The sequence below is a fragment of the Schistocerca cancellata genome, chromosome 4 (genome assembly GCF_023864275.1).
Source record: "Schistocerca cancellata isolate TAMUIC-IGC-003103 chromosome 4, iqSchCanc2.1, whole genome shotgun sequence".
In the NCBI taxonomy this organism is placed as follows: Eukaryota; Metazoa; Arthropoda; class Insecta; order Orthoptera; family Acrididae; genus Schistocerca; species Schistocerca cancellata.
Window position 1 is genome coordinate 736,291,153 of NC_064629.1, and position 18,768 is coordinate 736,309,920.

At 45.3% G+C, this 18,768-nt stretch overlaps 1 protein-coding gene across 1 annotated transcript in view; it reads right to left on the reverse strand.

Annotated features, from left to right (window-relative positions):
* The window catches only part of LOC126184412 (ras and EF-hand domain-containing protein-like), a 195,427-nt gene extending 180,916 nt beyond the window's left edge, over positions 1-14,511 (reverse strand). The window contains exons 1-2 of the mRNA XM_049926796.1: positions 14,507-14,511; positions 6,667-6,819 (exon numbers count right to left, since the gene is read on the reverse strand). Of these exons, the coding sequence (XP_049782753.1) occupies positions 6,667-6,819; positions 14,507-14,511 (158 nt within the window). The remainder of the gene's footprint in view (positions 1-6,666; positions 6,820-14,506) is intronic.
* Between the last annotated feature and the right edge of the window lie 4,257 nt (positions 14,512-18,768).

The following is an 18,768-nucleotide window of genomic DNA, read 5'->3' on the forward strand; positions in this document are numbered from 1 at the left end:
TACACCACGAAGATGACAAGCTACAGACGCGAAATTTAAACGGCAGGAAGAAGATGCTGTGATATGCAAATAATTAGCTTTTCAGAGCATTCATACAAGGTTGACGCCGCTGGCGACACCTACAACGTGCTGATATCAGGATAGTTTCCAACCGATTTCTCATACACAAACAGCAGGTGACCAGCGTTGCCTGGTGTAACGTTGTTGTGATGCCTCGTGTAAGGAGGAGAAATGCGTACCATCATATTTCCGACTTTGATAAAGGTCGAATAGTTACCTATCGTGATTGCGGATTATCGTATCGCGACATTGCTGCTCGCGTTGGTCGAGATCCAATGACTGTTAGAAGAATATGGAATCGGTGGGTTCAGGAGGGTAATACGGAACGCCGTGCTGGATCCCAACGGCCTCGTATCACTAGCAGTCGAGATGACAGGCATCTTATCCACATGGCTGTAACGGATCGTGCAGCCACGTCTCGATCCCTGAGTCAACAGAAGGGGAAGTTTGCAAGACAACAACCATCTGCACGAACAGTTCGACGACGTTTGCAGCAGCATGGACTATCAGCTAGGGGACCATGGCTGCGGTTATCCTTGACGCTGCATCACAGACGGGAGCGCCTGCGATGGTGTACTCAACGACGAACCTGGGTGCACGAATGGCAAAACGTCATTTTTTCGGATGAATCCAGGTTCTGTTTACAGCATCATGATGGTCGCATACGTGTTTGGTGACATCACGGTGAACGCACATTGGAAGCATGTATTCGTCATCGCCATACTGGCGTAAAACCCGGCGTGATGGTATGGGGTGCCATTGGTTACACGTCCCGGTCACCTCTTGTTCGCATTGACGGCACTTTGAACAGTGGACGTTACTTTTCAGACGTGTTACGACCCGTGGCTCTACCCTTCATTCGATCCCTGCGAAACCCTACATTTCAGCAGGATAATGCGCGACCGCATGCTGCAAGTCCTGTACGGGCCTTTCTGGATACAGAAAATTTTCGACTGCTGCCCTGGCCAGCACATTCTCCAGATCTCTCTGCAACTGAAAACGTCTAGTCAATGGAGGCCGAGCAACTGGCTCGTCACAATACGCCAGTCACTACTCGCGATGAACTGTGGTATCGTGTTGAAGCTCCATGGGCAGTTGTACCTGTACACGCCATCCAAGCTCTGTTTGACTCAATGCCTAGGCGTATCACGGCCGTTATTAGGGCCAGAGGTGGTTGTTCTGGGCACTGGTTTCTCAGGATCTATGCACCCACATTGCATGAAAATGTAATCACATGTCAGTAATATATTCGTGCAATGAATACCCGTTTATCGTCTGCATTTCTTCTTGGTGTAGCAATTTTAATGGCCAGTAGTGTTTAAGATCTGAAGTGTTCGGACACTCCTATAAAATGCGGAAATGACCACTAAATGTCACGAGAGGCGGACAGGCTAGTATAAAAGCTGGCGGAGATTATTTTGTTGTCAGGAGAGAGGCAAGGGCAGTAGAATGGGTCGATCAGGACATTCATTCAGTGACTTCGAATGTGGACTAGTCACTGGATGTGACCTGAGTAAAAAAACCAGCAGGGACATTTTATCCATTATAAAGCTGCCAAAGTCAGCCGTTGATGACGTAATAGTGAAGTGGAAATGCAAAGAAAACGCCACAGCTAAACCAAGACCAAACAGATCTCATGTACTGACTGACAGGGAGAGTGGATCATTGAGTAGGATGGTTACTTATGAGTTCCAAAAGGCAACCAGCAGTGCAGATGGCACAATACTGTGCGTAATGAGTTAAAACGTCACGCAGCTTCCCATTAGTAACACACATCTGTTTAATATAGACGTATGTATGTATGTATGTATGTATGCATGCATGCATTAAACTGAAGACCTAGAAACGACAGAGAGGCTTCTTAGTCAATGGTAAGCGGCGCATGACATGCTGTAAAGAAGGGCGTCACTGGACAGTGGGTGACAATAAATGAGTGATCTGGAGGGATGAACCACGATGGGTTTGCGAATGGTTGGAGAACGTTACATGCCGTCATGTAAAGTGCCAACAGTGAAGTACATAAAGGGGTGGTGTTACGGTACGGGGGTATTTTCGTGCTTAGGACATAGTCTACTAATTGTGCTTAAGAAAACGCATATGTGTCAGGATATGAACGCATTTTACAGCACTTACAATGGAGGAACATTTCGGAGACGTTGACAGTTTGTATATACGTGACAATGCATCCTCTCATAAAGCCGCATCTGTAAGGCAATCATTTATGGACAATAATATGCCTGAAATTGACTGGCCTGCTGGAACCCCTACCTGAAGTCAGTGGTACACCTTTGAGGTGAGTTAGAACGTCGACTTCGCTTCAGACCCCAGCGTCCAAAATCACTTACCTCCTCTGGTTTCGGATCTTCATTAGGAATGGTCTGCCATTCCTCTATACACTTTCAGAAACCTCATTGACAGTGTCATCAGCCACCGTACAGGAGAAGTGAAGACACAAACCTTATTAATATCCAAAAATAGGACTCCGTATAGTGTTGATTAGATACTGCATCATACTTTACACGATTATTTAAGATCAGGAAGGCTATTTTATACGTGAGCTACTTTTCGGGCAAAATGAGCTTCAAAGGACGATATAAGATGAACATCAACAAAAGCAAAATGAGGATAATGGAATGTAGTCAAATTAAATCGGGTGATGCTGAGGGAATTAGATTAGGAAATGAGACGCTTAAAGTAGTATAGGAGGTTTGCTATTTGGGGAGCAAAATAACTGATGATGGTCGAAGCAGAGAGGATATAAAATGTAGACTGGCAATGGCAAGGAAAGCGTTTCTGAAGAAGGAGAAATTTGTTAACATCGAGTATAGATTTAAGTGTCAGGAAGTCGTTTCTGAAAGTATTTGTATGGAGTGTAGCCATGTATGGAAGTGAAACATGGACGATAAATAGTTTGGACAAGAAGAGAATAAAGCTTTCGAAATGTGGTGCTACAGAAGAATGCTGAAGATTAGATGGGTAGATCACGTAACTAATGTGGAGGTATTGAATAGAATTGGGGAGAAGAGGAGTTTGCGGCACAACTTGACTAGAAGAAGGGATCGGTTGGTAGGACATGTTCTGAGGCATCAAGGGATCACCAATTTAGTATTGGAGGGCAGCGTGGAGGGTAAAAATCGTAGAAGGAGACCAAGAGGTGAATACACTAAACAGATTCAGAAGGATGTAGGTTTCAGTAGGTACCGGGAGATGAAGGAACTTGCACAGGATAGAGCAGCATGGAGAGCTGCATCAAACCAGTCTCAGGACTGAAGACCACAACAACAACAACAACAATGGGCTACTAGCACCTTTTGTGGATGTGTGTTGGCGAGACTTCGTGTGGCTTGGAATGGAATTCCTAAGAGTAGTTGTAGACGAAGTCCTTTAGTGAATCCTTGAGGTGGTCCAGGGGGCTCAGCTGGAAAAGAACTGTCTGTCAAACGTAGAAGTTACCGTTAGATGGTTGGTCAGGTAAGCTGCTGTGAATATTGTAGAATGGAGACGATCGAACTATCGAAATGTAGAACTACATCAAAAATTATGCGATACCACAGAAGACAGTGTTAGTACGACAATAGTGACGTAGAGCGCTTTGGAGATACTAAGGGCCGGCCTCTGTGGCAGAGCGGATCTAGGCTTTTCAGTCCGGAACCGCGCTGCTACTACGGTCGCAGGTTCGAATCCTGCCTCGGGCATGGATGTGTGTGATGTCCTTAGGTTAGTTAGGTTTAAGTAGTTCTAAGTTCTAGGGAACTGAAGACCTCAGATGTTAAGTCCCATAGTGCTTAGAGCCATTTGAACCATTTGAGATACTGAGAAGCGAGGAAGATGGGAGCCATTCCGATATCGCCACGTAATTTGTTACTGCATGATCTACTCTGAGGTGACAAAAGTCATGGAATAGCGATATGAAGAAATACAGATAGCGGTAGCATCGAGTACGTAAGGTATAAAAGAGCAATGCGTTGGCAAAGCTATTGTTTGTCCTCAAGTGAAAAGATTTTCTACGTGATTATGGCCACAATACAGAAATGAACAGGCTTTGAACGCCGAATGGTAGTTGGAGCTAGACGTATGGGACATTCTATTTCGGAAATCGTTAGGGAATTAAGTATTCCGACATCTACAATATCAAAAGTGTTCCAAGTATACCAGATTTATGGTACTACCTCTCACCACGACAATGCAGTGGCCGACGGCCTTTACTTAACGCCCGAGAGCAGCGGCGCTTGCGTACAATTATCAGTGTTGACAGACAAGCAACTTTGCGGCAAATAACCGCAGAAATCAATGTGGGACGTAAGAAGAACGTATTAGTTAAGACAGTGCGGCGAAATTTGGCGTTAACGTGCTACGGCAGTAGACGACCGACGCCAATGCCTTTGCAAACAGGACGACATCGACTATAGCGCCTATCCTGGGCTCGTGACGATATCGACTGGACCCTAGACGACTGGAAAACAGTGGCTGGTCAGGTAAGTCCCGATTTCAGTTTGTAACAGCTAACGGTAGGGTTCGACTGTGGCGCAGACCTCACTAAGCCGTGGGCCCAAGTTGTTAACAAGGCATTGTACAAGCTGGTAGTGGTTCCATAATGGTGTTGGCTGTGTTTTCATGGAATGGACTGGGTCCTGGTAGTGTTCTGCTACTTGGAGACCATTTGTAGCCATTCATGGACTTCTTGTTCCCAAAAACTGATGGAATTTTTATGGATGGCAATGCGCCTTGTTACTGAGTCACAGTTGTTCATGATTGGTTTTAAGAACATTCTGGACAATTCGAGCGAATGATTTGGCCATCCAGATCGCCCGATATGAATCCCATCGAATTCTTGTGGGACACAATCGTGCAGAAAATCCTGCATCGGCTTTTCGCGGATGATGCTGTAGTATACAGAGAAGTTGAGCATTAGAAAATTGCAGCGAAATGCAGGAAGATCTGCGGCGGATAGGCACTTGGTGCAGGGAGTGGCAACTGACCCTTAACACAGACAAATGTAATGTATTGCGAATACATAGAAAAAAGGATCCTTTATTGTATGATTATATGATAGCGGAACAAACGCTGGTAGCAGTTACTTTTGTAAAATATTTAGGACTATGCGTACGGAACGATTTAAAGTGGAATGATCATATAAAATTAATTGTTAGTGAAGCGGGTGCCAGGTTGAGATTCATTGGGAGAGTCGTTAGAATATGTAGTCCATCAACAAAGGAGGTGGTTTACAAAACGCTCGTTCAACCTATACTTGAGTATTGCTCATCAGTGTGGGATTGGGATCCGTACCAGGTCGGGTTGACAGAGGAGATAGAGAAGATCCAAAGAAGAGCGGCGCGTTTCGTCATGGGGTTATGTGGTAAGCGTGATACCGTTACGGAGATGTTCAGCAAACTCAAGTGGCAGACTTTGCAAGAGAGGCGCTCTGCATCGCGGTGTAGCTTGCTGTCCAGGTTTCGAGAAGGTGCGTTTCTGGATGAGATATCGAATATATTGCTTCCCCCTACTTACACCTCCCGAGGAGATCACGAATGTAAAATTAGAGAGATACGAGCGCGCACGGAGGCTTTCCGGCAGTCGTCCTTCCTGCGAACTATACGCGACTGGAACAGGAAAGGGAGGCAATGACAGTGGCACGTAAAGTGCCCTCCGCCACGCACCGTTGGGTGGCCTGTGGAGTATAAATGTAGATGTAGATGTAGAACACCTTCGCAGTTGTGGACGATTATAGAGGCATCATGACTCAATATTTCTGCAGGGGACTTCCAATTACTTTTTGAGTCCATGCAACGTCCACTTGCTACTCTACGCCCGGCAGAGGGAGGTTTGACTCGATATTAGGTGTCACCTCAGTGTAAGTGAATCGTCTATTTCGAGTCGTTTGCATTTAGTTATAGCATTGGCTCCCTAGGCAGCGGTTAGGTGTGGATGTTTGACTCCGAATCATGCTATCCATCCTACTCACGACATCTGTTCATTTCTAATTTTTCTGCTCACTGGATAAAAAGCATGGAGATGAGCCTTAACTGGAAGTGCGGAAAATTGTGTCAATGAAATATAAATAAGATTTTCGCGATAAGGTACGTCAAGATGTCTTCTCAGTTTTGTTAGATCAATAGGCCCTCCATAGCACAGAGTGGAGGGATGGTCTTTGAATAAAATAAAATCTGCCAAACACTGTGTTAAGTCTGTTCCTAAAAATAAGTCGTATTATGCAACTGCCAGATAGTTTACCTACAGCAGAATGAGCCCAGAGGCGAGAATTTAGGTATCCTTTTATGTTGATAGGTTGACTCCCATAATCTCTTGATTTAATGTCAGTTGATCTTTTTGGCTGTAATGAACTTACTGAATTTTCGCTCGTGACGATACTTGATTTATTTTCGTTCCGTTTTGTTTTTAATTTAATTCCGTTTTAAAACAGAAAGAAGGAAATGCTATTATGAGACTAACACAGTCATGTCTGCTCCTCAGAAAATTTACAGGATAGATGGAAGAGAACTATCTGAAAACGTGGTATGATTGCTTTCATTTATAATGAAAATGGGAAAAATGATCACGTTTGTTGAAAATACTTGCATCATCTTACTGCGGTAAAATTATACCGACCTGGAGAACATTTCTTCCAATTTCTTCCTCTCTTGTTGAATTTTCTTCACATCTTGGAGTAAACTCGTAAATGCCCCGTCGAAACGTTTTATCAAGTCCGGAGAAACTGATGTGGTTTGGAGATCTTCATATAGCTCCGCAAGCTTCTGTCCGCTGCAACAGAAAATTTAGACACAATAAATATAATACTAAAGGTGTCTTATGCTTTAAAAAAACCCCTGCCAGAACGAATAAAGATTGTATTTATTAGAGAGGTCAAAAGTTCACATTATATTCAATAGTCACACACATGTGGAAGGAGCCTATGTGATTAGAACCAAATCCTGAGACAGTATCGATGAGGCGATGTGGTGTCTAATATCAAAATCCTAGTAACTGAAAGTGCAACGTATGTTTACGGGGCTGGAGAAAGACTGGAGATATCACGACTAGTGATTACAGAGTAATTTACTTAAATGTCAGCAGGGAACAATACAGGTTGTCTCAGATAAGATGTTTTCTGTTTAAATTACAATTACAAGCGAAAGGAATATTTATTTAGATAGGTAAAAGTAAAAAACGTTACTATTTCTGCGGAATTATGAACATAGTTCATTAAGTTGCAAGCTGAGTACCTGGCGGTACTCAGATATGTATTCGTTCCAGTTCTACTATTCCATCTCCTCCTCCTTTCTCTGTCCATCGCCTCCGCCCTCATCTCTGACCATATCCATCTCCCTAATTGCTCTGTTCACCTCTTCCACTCACTACTCCTTGCTCATCCCCTGCACTCCCTACTCACTGTCTCCTTCTGCTCCTTTCTCTATCCAGCTGCCCTTCACCCCCTCGGTCCCTCCTTTCTCCTCTGCCCATCTCCTCCTCCCCTTCTGTCCGCCGCTCGTGGTCTCGCGGTAGCGTTCTCGCTTCCCGAGCACGGGGTCCCGGGTTCGATTCCCGGCGGGGTCAGGGATTTTCACCTGCCTCGAGATGACTGGGTGTTTGTGTTGTCCTCATCATTTCATCATCATCCAGGAAAGTGGCGAAATTGGACTGACCAAAAGATTGGGTAATTGTACGGGCGCTGATAACCACGCAGTTGAGCGCCCCACAAACCAAACATCATCATCATCATCACATCCTCCCCTTCTGAGTGCATCTTCCCTGCCCCATCTACTTGCTCCTCACTCCCATTATCTCTCCCTCCCCCTCTCTCTATCCATCTCCCCCTCCCCTCTCTCCATCCATCAAATGGTTCAAATGGCTCTGAGCAGTATGGGACTTAAATTCTGAGGTCATCAGTCCCCTAGAACTTAGAACTACCAAACCTAACTAACTTAAAGACATCACACACACCCATGCCCGAGGCAGGATACGAACCTGCGACCGTAGCGGTCGCGCGGTTCCAGACTGTAGCGCCTAGAACCGCTCGTCCACTTCGGCCGGCTCTCCATCCATCTTCTCATCCCCCTCTCTCTGTCCATTTACCGCTCCCCTCACTGTCTGTCCATCTCATCCTGCCACCTTCTCTATCCACTTTATCACCTCCACCCCAATAGGAGGTTGCTGGCTTTTAAGCCCACAGTATTTCTTTAGAGATAGTAAGTAATACGCGTTTGGTTGAAATCTATCCGCCGGCCGCTGTGGTCGAACGGTTCTAGGCGCTTCAGTCCGGAACCACGCTGCTGCTACGGTCGCAGGTTCGAATCCTTCCTCGGGCATGGATGTGGGCGATGTCCTTAGGTTGGTTAGGTTTAAGTAGTTCTAAGTCTAGGGAACTGATGACCTCAGATGTTGTCCCATAGTGCTTAGAGCCATTTGACCATTTTTTGAAATCGATCAGTGGGTTTAGGAGGAGTTTTTTACCTGTGGCTTTTCTTACATACGCACATGTCACACATATTTGACACATATTTAATATGTTTCACGAATATTTCTACTCACATTTCATCTATATCTTTAGCAAATTTTCCTCTGCAGTTCGTTTTCACACAGCCCGATGTTCATCACGTCCTATCTCCTTAACTATGAATCGTAAAATGATATAATCATGCAGGTACATTCAGCGACATATATGAATACTGTGTGCAAGTCACTAAGTGGTCTTGTTCTCAAAAACGGGTTGAATGAAGTCGGGGTATTCGTGCGTCTTATTTTTCATCCACTTTCCCACTCCTTGATAAGTAGGTGACTCTGACCCCCACAGCGATTCTTTACGGACAATAAGTGATTTTCGTGAAGGTATGTGCCGTCTGTGCAACTAATTGAAGGAAGTTTTTTTTAGTTGCCATACGCGTTTCGCTTCTTTTATTTGGGAAGCATCATCAGAGGCCTGTAATACATGTTTTCTTTAAACTTATTATGAGGTCGATATAATATGCTGTTATATTACATTTTGTCGTGTCTTTCTCTTGTTTTTAGATGAAAATCAACTTTTGTAGCACAGAGTTCGTAATGTGAACTTATCGTTCGGTGTTACTTACGATTTCCAGCGCTGCTAGCTCGTGTGTGGTCCTGGAGATGTATTCGTTACTTTCCATACTCCAGCTGGCCGATTTCTGACGTTCTTTCCCCAACATTTGTCACATCGCATATATCACTTGCACTTTCTATTTTTGTGATCAATATATGTGTGTTTTCTGTGAGTAGTGTTGCCAACTGTTGTTGCGTGTCTGTCTTGTTTGTGTTGTGATGTGGTTTAATATTTTTCATTTGTTGTTTGTGTGTGTGTGTGCGCGTGTGTGTGTGCGCTCGCGCGCGTGTGTTTGTGCGCATGCGCGCGTGTGTTTGTGCGCGTGCGTGTGTTTGTGCGCGTGCGTGTGTTTGTGCGCGTGCGTGTGTTTGTGTAACTGTGTAATTCTTTCCTGAGAGGGTGATTTTTGATGTTTGCGTGTGTGTGTGGGGGGGGGGGGGGGGGAGAGGAAGAGAGAGAGAGAGAGAGAGAGAGAGAGAGAGAGAGAAGGGAGGAAGGAGATTAATTTATGTTCTTTGCATCTAGTATTGAAGTTCCTGTTTGCCATCCCCAAATATACTGATTTACATTCTTGGCAGTCTGGCTGTTCATACCTGCTCCTTGGTATTTACCTGGTTTATTAGTTGTTTGTAAATGTGATTGGAGTGTGTTTCTTGTCCTGCAAGCTATGTGTAATCCCTGTTTCTTTAGTATATTTGCTAACATGTGTATTGGATTGTGTTTGTATGTAAGAGGGTACTATTTTTTCTGTTATTCATGTTATGAATGTTACTGTTTTGTGTTTCAGTGCGCGCTGTAGTGTCTGTGGGGTTCCTTGGTGTCTGTGTTCTCTGCTTGGTTTGATTTTTGTTCGGTTGTGTTTTAATTTTTTGGTTGTGTTTTTGTACTACACTCCTGGAAATGGAAAAAAGAACACATTGACACCGGTGTGTCAGACCCACCATACTTGCTCCGGACACTGCGAGAGGGCTGTACAAGCAATGATCACACGCACGGCACAGCGGACACACCAGGAACCGCGGTGTTGGCCGTCGAATGGCGCTAGCTGCGCAGCATTTGTGCACCGCCGCCGTCAGTGTCAGCCAGTTTGCCGTGGCATACGGAGCTCCATCGCAGTCTTTAACACTGGTAGCATGCCGCGACAGCGTGGACGTGAACCGTATGTGCAGTTGACGGACTTTGAGCGAGGGCGTATAGTGGGCATGCGGGAGGCCGGGTGGACGTACCGCCGAATTGCTCAACACGTGGGGCGTGAGTGAGGTCTCCACAGTACATCGATGTTGTCGCCAGTGGTCGGCGGAAGGTGCACGTGCCCGTCGACCTGGGACCGGACCGCAGCGACGCACGGATGCACGCCAAGACCGTAGGATCCTACGCAGTGCCGTAGGGGACCGCACCGCCACTTCCCAGCAAATTAGGGACACTGTTGCTCCTGGGGTATCGGCGAGGACCATTCGCAACCGTCTCCATGAAGCTGGGCTACGGTCCCGCACACCGTTAGGCTGTCTTCCGCTCACGCCCCAACATCGTGCAGCCCGCCTCCAGTGGTGTCGCGACAGGCGTGAATGGAGGGACGAATGGAGACGTGTCGTCTTCAGCGATGAGAGTCGCTTCTGCCTTGGTGCCAATGATGGTCGTATGCGTGTTTGGCGCCGTGCAGGTGAGCGCCACAATCAGGACTGCATACGACTGAGGCACACAGGGCCAACACCCGGCATCATGGTGTGGGGAGCGATCTCCTACACTGGCCGTACACCACTGGTGATCGTCGAGGGGACACTGAATAGTGCACGGTACATCCAAACCGTCATCGAACCCATCGTTCTACCATTCCTAGACCGGCAAGGGAACTTGCTGTTCCAACAGGACAATGCACGTCCGCATGTATCCCGTGCCACCCAACGTGCTCTAGAAGGTGTAAGTCAACTACCCTGGCCAGCAAGATCTCCGGATCTGTCCCCCATTGAGCATGTTTGGGACTGGATGAAGCGTCGTCTCACGCGGTCTGCACGTCCAGCACGAACGCTGGTCCAACTGAGGCGCCAGGTGGAAATGGCATGGCAAGCCGTTCCACAGGACTACATCCAGCATCTCTACGATCGTCTCCATGGGAGAATAGCAGCCTGCATTGCTGCGAAAGGTGGATATACACTGTACTAGTGCCGACATTGTGCATGCTCTGTTGCCTGTGTCTATGTGCCTGTGGTTCTGTCAGTGTGATCATGTGACGTATCTGACCCCAGGAATGTGTCAATAAAGTTTCCCCTTCCTGGGACAATGAATTCACGGTGTTCTTATTTCAATTTCCAGGAGTGTATGTGGGTGTTGTAACCATTGTTTGTGGCTATTAGTTGTACTGTTTATAATTCTTTTTCATAGTTTTCTTTGCTGAGTAGAATGTTGTTTAGTCTGTGTAACATGTGTCGTATGGGTGCTAATTTTTTATTTTGCGGGTGGTTGGATGAAGCATGTATAATTATGTCTGTGACTGTTGGCTTTATAAAGATGTCAAATGTGTGTGTATTGTTGTCTCTCTTTATTGTTAGATCCAAGAATTCCCAGGGTTTCTGAACTTGGGGATCGCATTGGAAGCCCATCTTCTTGTAAGTAAAAGTCCTTTTCAAAATGGAAGTAATTTTTGGATGTAATTGCTTTGAGGGTTTTAGTTATTTCATTATATTGTCTGCAGGTAGTTTGTTGTATGTCAGTAAGTTTTCTTCAACTAGTTTTATTGTATCTGCAGTGGGTACTGAGGTGTCAAAGGAGATGAGTGATGCTGTCTGTGGGATGTGTAAGTCTTTTATTTGTGTTATGAGTTCATTTGTGTTTTTCACTGTTCTGTTGTTTTTCATTTCATAATGTTGCATTATGGTTTTGTTTATGTGTTTTGCCACATGATATGATGATGCATTCATAAATTAATATCATGTCTCAATGGGATGTAGGATTTGTGGAACTTGGGTTTGCTTCTGAGCGTTGGTGCTTTTGGGTACTTCTGTGCGATGTGTTGGTTTTTGTTTATCTGAGAGTATGTGGTTGATGTCTTTGAGGTTGTTTTTTATGTATGTCTGGAAGTGTGCTGTTGGATTAGTTTTCAATTTGGGTTTACACATAGCTTACAGAACAAGAAACACACTCCAATCACATTTACAAACAACTAATAAACCAGATAAATGCCAAAGAGCAGGTATATACCACCTAGAGTGCCAAGAACCTAAATCAGTATATTTGGTGATGACAAGCAGGAACTTCAAAACTAGATGCAAAGAACATATAAGAAGTTGGAAAAATGAAAATAGCGATTCTACCTTCGCTGAACACCTGAACACCTGATAAAACATGGACATGAGCCACCCAACATGGAATGTCACATGACAGTTATCTGAGTGAATAATCACAACAAAAACCTCCTGACATTGCAAAAAAACTTTCACATACAAAGAGCCATTGCAATGGAAAAGAGGGTACACAACGACCAAATCCATGTGAGCAATAACTCTCTGATCATGCTAGCCACCAAAACAATAACAAACCGAAATGTAACTAGGATAAATAATTAATGAACCTCCTTACACACACACACACACACACACACACACACACACACACACACACACACACACACAAATAACATATGAAAAATACCAAACCACAAACACACAAAAGACAGACACACAACAACTGTTGGTAAACTGCACACAGAAAACACACACATGTTGATCACAAAAATGGAAAGTGCAAGTTATATATGCGATGTGACAAATGTGGGGGAAAGAACGTCAGAAATCGGCCAGCTAGAGTATGGAAAGTAACGAATACATCTCCAGGACCACACACGAGCTAGCAGCACTGGAAATCGTAACACCGAACGATAAGTTCGCATAACGAAGTTTGTGCTACAAAAGTTGATTTTAATCTAAGAACAAGAGGAAGGCACTACAAAATGTAATATAGCAATATATTATCTCTACCACATAATACGTTTAAAGAAAACATGTATTACAGGCCTCTGATGATGCTTCCCAAATAAAAGAAGCGAAACGCGTATGGCAACTAAACAAACTGCCTTCAATTAGTTGCATAGACGGTACATAGCACCAAGATTGTAAAGCAACTAGGGAAAATATGGAAAACAGAAAAAATGACAGTAAGTGATATTTTTACCAGTTTTGGTTGAAAGTGGTCAAGTGGTTTAGGAGGAGCTATGGAACATACATACATACATACATACATTTTTATAATATGTATGTCTATTTCTATGTATGTGTAGATTTTCCAGAGGGTAACAGCAACGAGCTATAATTTTTTCAATAGAATTGTTTCACATAATTTAGGTTTAAATCAACTGTGTGAAATAAATTTGCTGATATCACGGTGAGACCAACTTCCTCGATGCGCTGTTTGAAATCGTTTGGAGTTGTGCGTTGGTGAAATAAACACGATTCTACAGAGAACCACACAGAGAGAAATCTACTCGTGCTAAATCGGGTGATTGTACGCGTCCATCCTAAGCATCTTCCTGGAAGTCCGTTGCTCAGTTCTAGTACAACATCACACGCAGAATGATCTGGGTGACCACAGTGCTGCATCCACAGGCGAGCTCTAATCTCTAGACAGACATGTTCAAGAAGAGCATCTGAACTGTCGACGAGAAAAGCTCGATACGTCTCATCTGTGAAAGTACCTGCGAAAGAGTGCGGATTGATGATATCATGTCAGAGGATTCCACACCACACATTAATGGACCACCTCCTTTGACGATTGACACGACGTATCCACCTAGGATTCTCCATGGTCCGGTGATTTATATGATGACTATTCACTGCAGCATACGCTGAGATGACAAAAGTCATGGGATAGCGACATGCACATATACAGATGGTGGTAGTATCGCGTACACAAGGTATAAAAGGTAGGAGATTTCATTTGTACTCACGTGATTCATATGAAAAGCTCTCCTACGTGATGGGACTTGAACGCGGAATTGTAGTTGCATCTAGACACATGGAGCATTCTATTTCGGAAACATTTAGGGAAATCAATTCTGCGAGAGCCACAGCGTCAGGAGTGTATTGCAGCTAAAACATTCAATCTCATATCCTCACTCCTTGCTGATCATCTATTACTACCGCGCCTTCTCTAACTACTAGTTTCTCGAACTGTTGTTCAGCGCGTAAGAACATAATGGTTGATGGAGCTCTTCGGCCAGGATACCTCACGGCATAAGGCATGGCTACTTTATAAGTATTTTGTCGCCATTCGCCAAGCATCAGCCTCTGTTGATGGAGAAGAATGCCTTCCGTAGGGATGATATTCTGCTTTGGATATCTGGCTCTGTTTGTGTTGAGGAAGCTATGTTTTCAGCAGCGGTTGTCACCTTTTCACTTTTACCTCATGCATAAGCATACCACTACCAGCCATAAATGCCCTGATGTGATTGTATTTTTCTTTAGATCACATCTTGTGTAAATTTCTGAGATCCGTAGGCAGCAACTATACTGATAGCAGTCAACCAGCTTGGACGAAGCTCATCATTTGAGTTCAGTACGTAATGGCTAGCCAAGTGATTATACACTCCTGGAAATTGAAATAAGAACACCGTGAATTCATTGTCCCAGGAAGGGGAAACTTTATTGACACATTCCTGGGGTCAGATACATCACATGATCACACTGACAGAACCACAGCCACATAGACACAGGCAACAGAGCATGCACAATGTCGGCACTAGTACAGTGTATATCCACCTTTCGCAGCAATGCAGGCTGCTATTCTCCCATGGAGACGATCGTAGAGATGCTGGATGTAGTCCTGTGGAACGGCTTGCCATGCCATTTCCACCTGGCGCCTCAGTTGGACCAGCGTTCGTGCTGGACGTGCAGACCGCGTGAGACGACGCTTCATCCAGTCCCAAACATGCTCAATGGGGGACAGATCCGGAGATCTTGCTGGCCAGGGTAGTTGACTTACACCTTCTAGAGCACGTTGGGTGGCACGGGATACATGCGGACGTGCATTGTCCTGTTGGAACAGCAAGTTCCCTTGCCGGTCTAGGAATGGTAGAACGATGGGTTCGATGACGGTTTGGATGTACCGTGCACTATTCAGTGTCCCCTCGACGATCACCAGTGGTGTACGGCCCGTGTAGGAGATCGCTCCCCACACCATGATGCCGGGTGTTGGCCCTGTGTGCCTCGGTCGTATGCAGTCCTGATTGTGGCGCTCACCTGCACGGCGCCAAACACGCATACGACCATTATTGGCACCAAGGCAGAAGCGACTCTCATCGCTGAAGACGACACGTCTCCATTCGTCCCTCCATTCACGCCTGTCGTGACACCACTGGAGGCGGGCTGCACGATGTTGGGGCGTGAGCGGAAGACGGCCTAACGGTGTGCGGGACCGTAGCCCAGCTTCATGGAGACGGTTGCGAATGGTCCTCGCCGATACCCCAGGAGCAACAGTGTCCCTAATTTGCTGGGAAGTGGCGGTGCGGTCCCCTACGGCACTGCGTAGGATCCTACGGTCTTGGCGTGCATCCGTGCGTCGCTGCGGTCCGGTCCCAGGTCGACGGGCACGTGCGCCTTCCGCCGACCACTGGCGACAACATCGATGTACTGTGGAGACCTCACGCCCCACGTGTTGAGCAATTCGGCGGTACGTCCACCCGGCCTCCCGCATGCCCACTATACGCCCTCGCTCAAAGTCCGTCAACTGCACATACGGTTCACGTCCACGCTGTCGCGGCATGCTACCAGTGTTAAAGACTGCGATGGAGCTCTGTATGCCACGGCAAACTGGCTGACACTGACGGCGGCGGTGCACAAATGCTGCGCAGCTAGCGCCATTCGACGGCCAACACCGCGGTTCCTGGTGTGTCCGCTGTGCCGTGCGTGTGATCATTGCTTGTACAGCCCTCTCGCAGTGTCCGGAGCAAGTATGGTGGGTCTGACACACCGGTGTCAATGTGTTCTTTTTTCCATTTCCAGGAGTGTATTACCAGACATTTATTATGTACATTTGAAAATGAAGCCAAACTCAAAGTTACGCGTGTTAATTTTCGCCAATTGATAGTGATTTTAAATTACGTGACCATGCACAGGAAAACGTGAGATTCCGTACCTTAGAAAAATAAAGTTTTCACACGTTCTTCATAAAGATCTGAGTTCTGTTTTGTTCTTGTTGTCGAATTTTATGTTTAAAAATCTCAGTTATGTTAAAGTGGGGCAAAATGATAAAGAATGCATATCTCATAAAAGGTTCCAGTGTAACAGAAAAAATATATCGTTCAACAATTGCTACGTGAAGGAAAGCTTGACGAACAACAGACTGGTAAACGCAGCCACCAAGAGGAGTCTATAGCACACTAGGTACGCATTTCTTTCCACTGTTCTACACTAAACCATTTTAAAACTCATGTAACACTACGCTCTACAGAAAACTGATCATGCTGCGATGTATTCACCACGGATCGTCTTGTCGTTTCACAGGAACACCGGAAAAGAGCTTATTAATTAAACAAGGCCAGTAGTGCTCGAATATTTCATTGCCAGTAATCCATCCAGACGAACTTGTCTCTGGCCTACATCTTCGAAACGGAAGCTTCCACGCAACAACTGGCTTTGCTTTCCGGTTAATGATATTTTCCCTTCTTCGTGCGAACGCTTACGATTCTGAGATATACTGATCAATAACGAAGAGTAACATGTTGTGGAGAGTAAACGAGGTAAATTTATGGAGAAAACACTGAAATTATGAGTCAAGCGCCGTGTAGAGACCGCGAAAAATTGTCAACTCAGTAATCTGATTTTATCCTAAATAAGACTGATGGTTCACTGTGTTCGTTCAGACTGTGTAGCTACTTGCTCTTACTAGGATGACACACATTTCTGTCTGTGTATTAAATGAACAATTGTGCCCATCATGCATATTATAATAACCAAACATCTCTTAAAACGTGACAAATAATCACCGTATTTACACAGGAGTCTAATATACATCATTAAAGGCAATAGTTCAAAGTGCGTTGTTGTGAAACTGGCAGGATCTTCATAATGAACATAAAAATGCTGAGCCGAAGATAAAAACGCTAGGTTGTTTTGAGCATTGTACGGGATTAGCAATCAATGTAGATGTTTCTGTACGATGTTGACGTGAACAGTTGATACAATGAACTTACTGTCAAATGTAAACTTTCATGGCCGGAAATGTCACAATTAATAAAATATTCCGGGCTATTATCCGGTGGTCGAATGGATTTCACCATAAAACCAATGTTTCGTTCCCATTTGCTTAGGACATTTCAAAGGGGAATCGTAATTTCTTTGAATGTCCGTTTCACCCTGGTCCTACCTCAGCACACTTCCGCTTCCGCGTGTTTTGAAAACGCGAGTCCAATTGACCGTTCAATTGAATGACATCTGGATTCCAGTGATGAAGAAAACGTGTACCAGTCTTCCACCGTAGGATGAGAGCAATAGTATTCAAAACATATGACGTCAAGCCACTGCGCGGAAGTACGCGGAAGAGGAATTTTGCTGTAGTCAGTCGCGAGGCAGGGTGTGAATCGGATATTCAAAGAAGCTACGATCCCCTTGAAAATGTCCTCCGCAGATGGGGACGAAACGTTGGATTTTATGGTGAAATATATTCGATCACGGCATAATAGCTCGGAGCATTTTATTAACTGTGATAATGAAGTTAATTCGAACAAGATCACATACTGTCGATGCCGCAGGCTAAATCGTTCTGAAGTACTGCTCAGCAGGTCGGATGCGAGGTGTTAGTTGTCCATCAATGTTGGTGTCGGATGCGCAAGGAAGCTGCACTTCCGAATGGCAGAGGCATAAGATTGAAGATTTGATCGCCGTCTCATATGAGGAATGAAACCACGACGATGGTGGTCCATTGGATGGAAGCTGGAGTGCGAGTAATGGTGCTGGTCACCAGATTTCCGGCCGGCCGGGGTGGCCGAGCGCTTCTAGGAGCTACAGTCTGGAACCGCGCGACCGCTACGGTCGCTGGTTCGAATTCTGCCTCGGGCATCGATGTGTGTGATGTCCTTAGGTTAGTTAGGCTTAAGTAGTTCTCGGCTCTAAGGGACTGATGACCTCAGAAGTTAAGATCCACAGTGCTCAGAGCCATTTGAACCAGATTTCTTCTTACATTTCATCAATGTGCAGCCCGTTTCCGAAGCGGGTAGGAAAAAAAAAACACCCTCTTGAAGACACAGTGATGCAAGGTTGTGTTTAGTCAAGGGGCTAGACTCTATCCTTGCGTGAGTAATGGTAGTTTGTGGCGTCCACTAGGAGATAGGGTTGGGTTGTTTTGGGGGAGGAGACCAAACAGCGAGGTCATCGGTCTCATCGGATTAGGGAAGGACGGGGAAGGAAGTCGACAGTGCCCTTTCAAAGGAATCATCCCGGCATTTGCCTGGAGCGATTCAGGGAATTCACAGAAAACCTAAATCAGGATGGCCGGACGCAGGATTGAACCGTCGTCCTTCCGAATGCGAGTCCAGTGTGCTAGGAGATAGGCAACTACCAGAATAGCACAGAGCACGTTTCATAGAACCATCTCGGTCTGTTGTAGTGAGTGGAGTTATAGCTTTCACTAACTTTCGTGCGGGAAATTGCACAGTGTAGGATAAAACT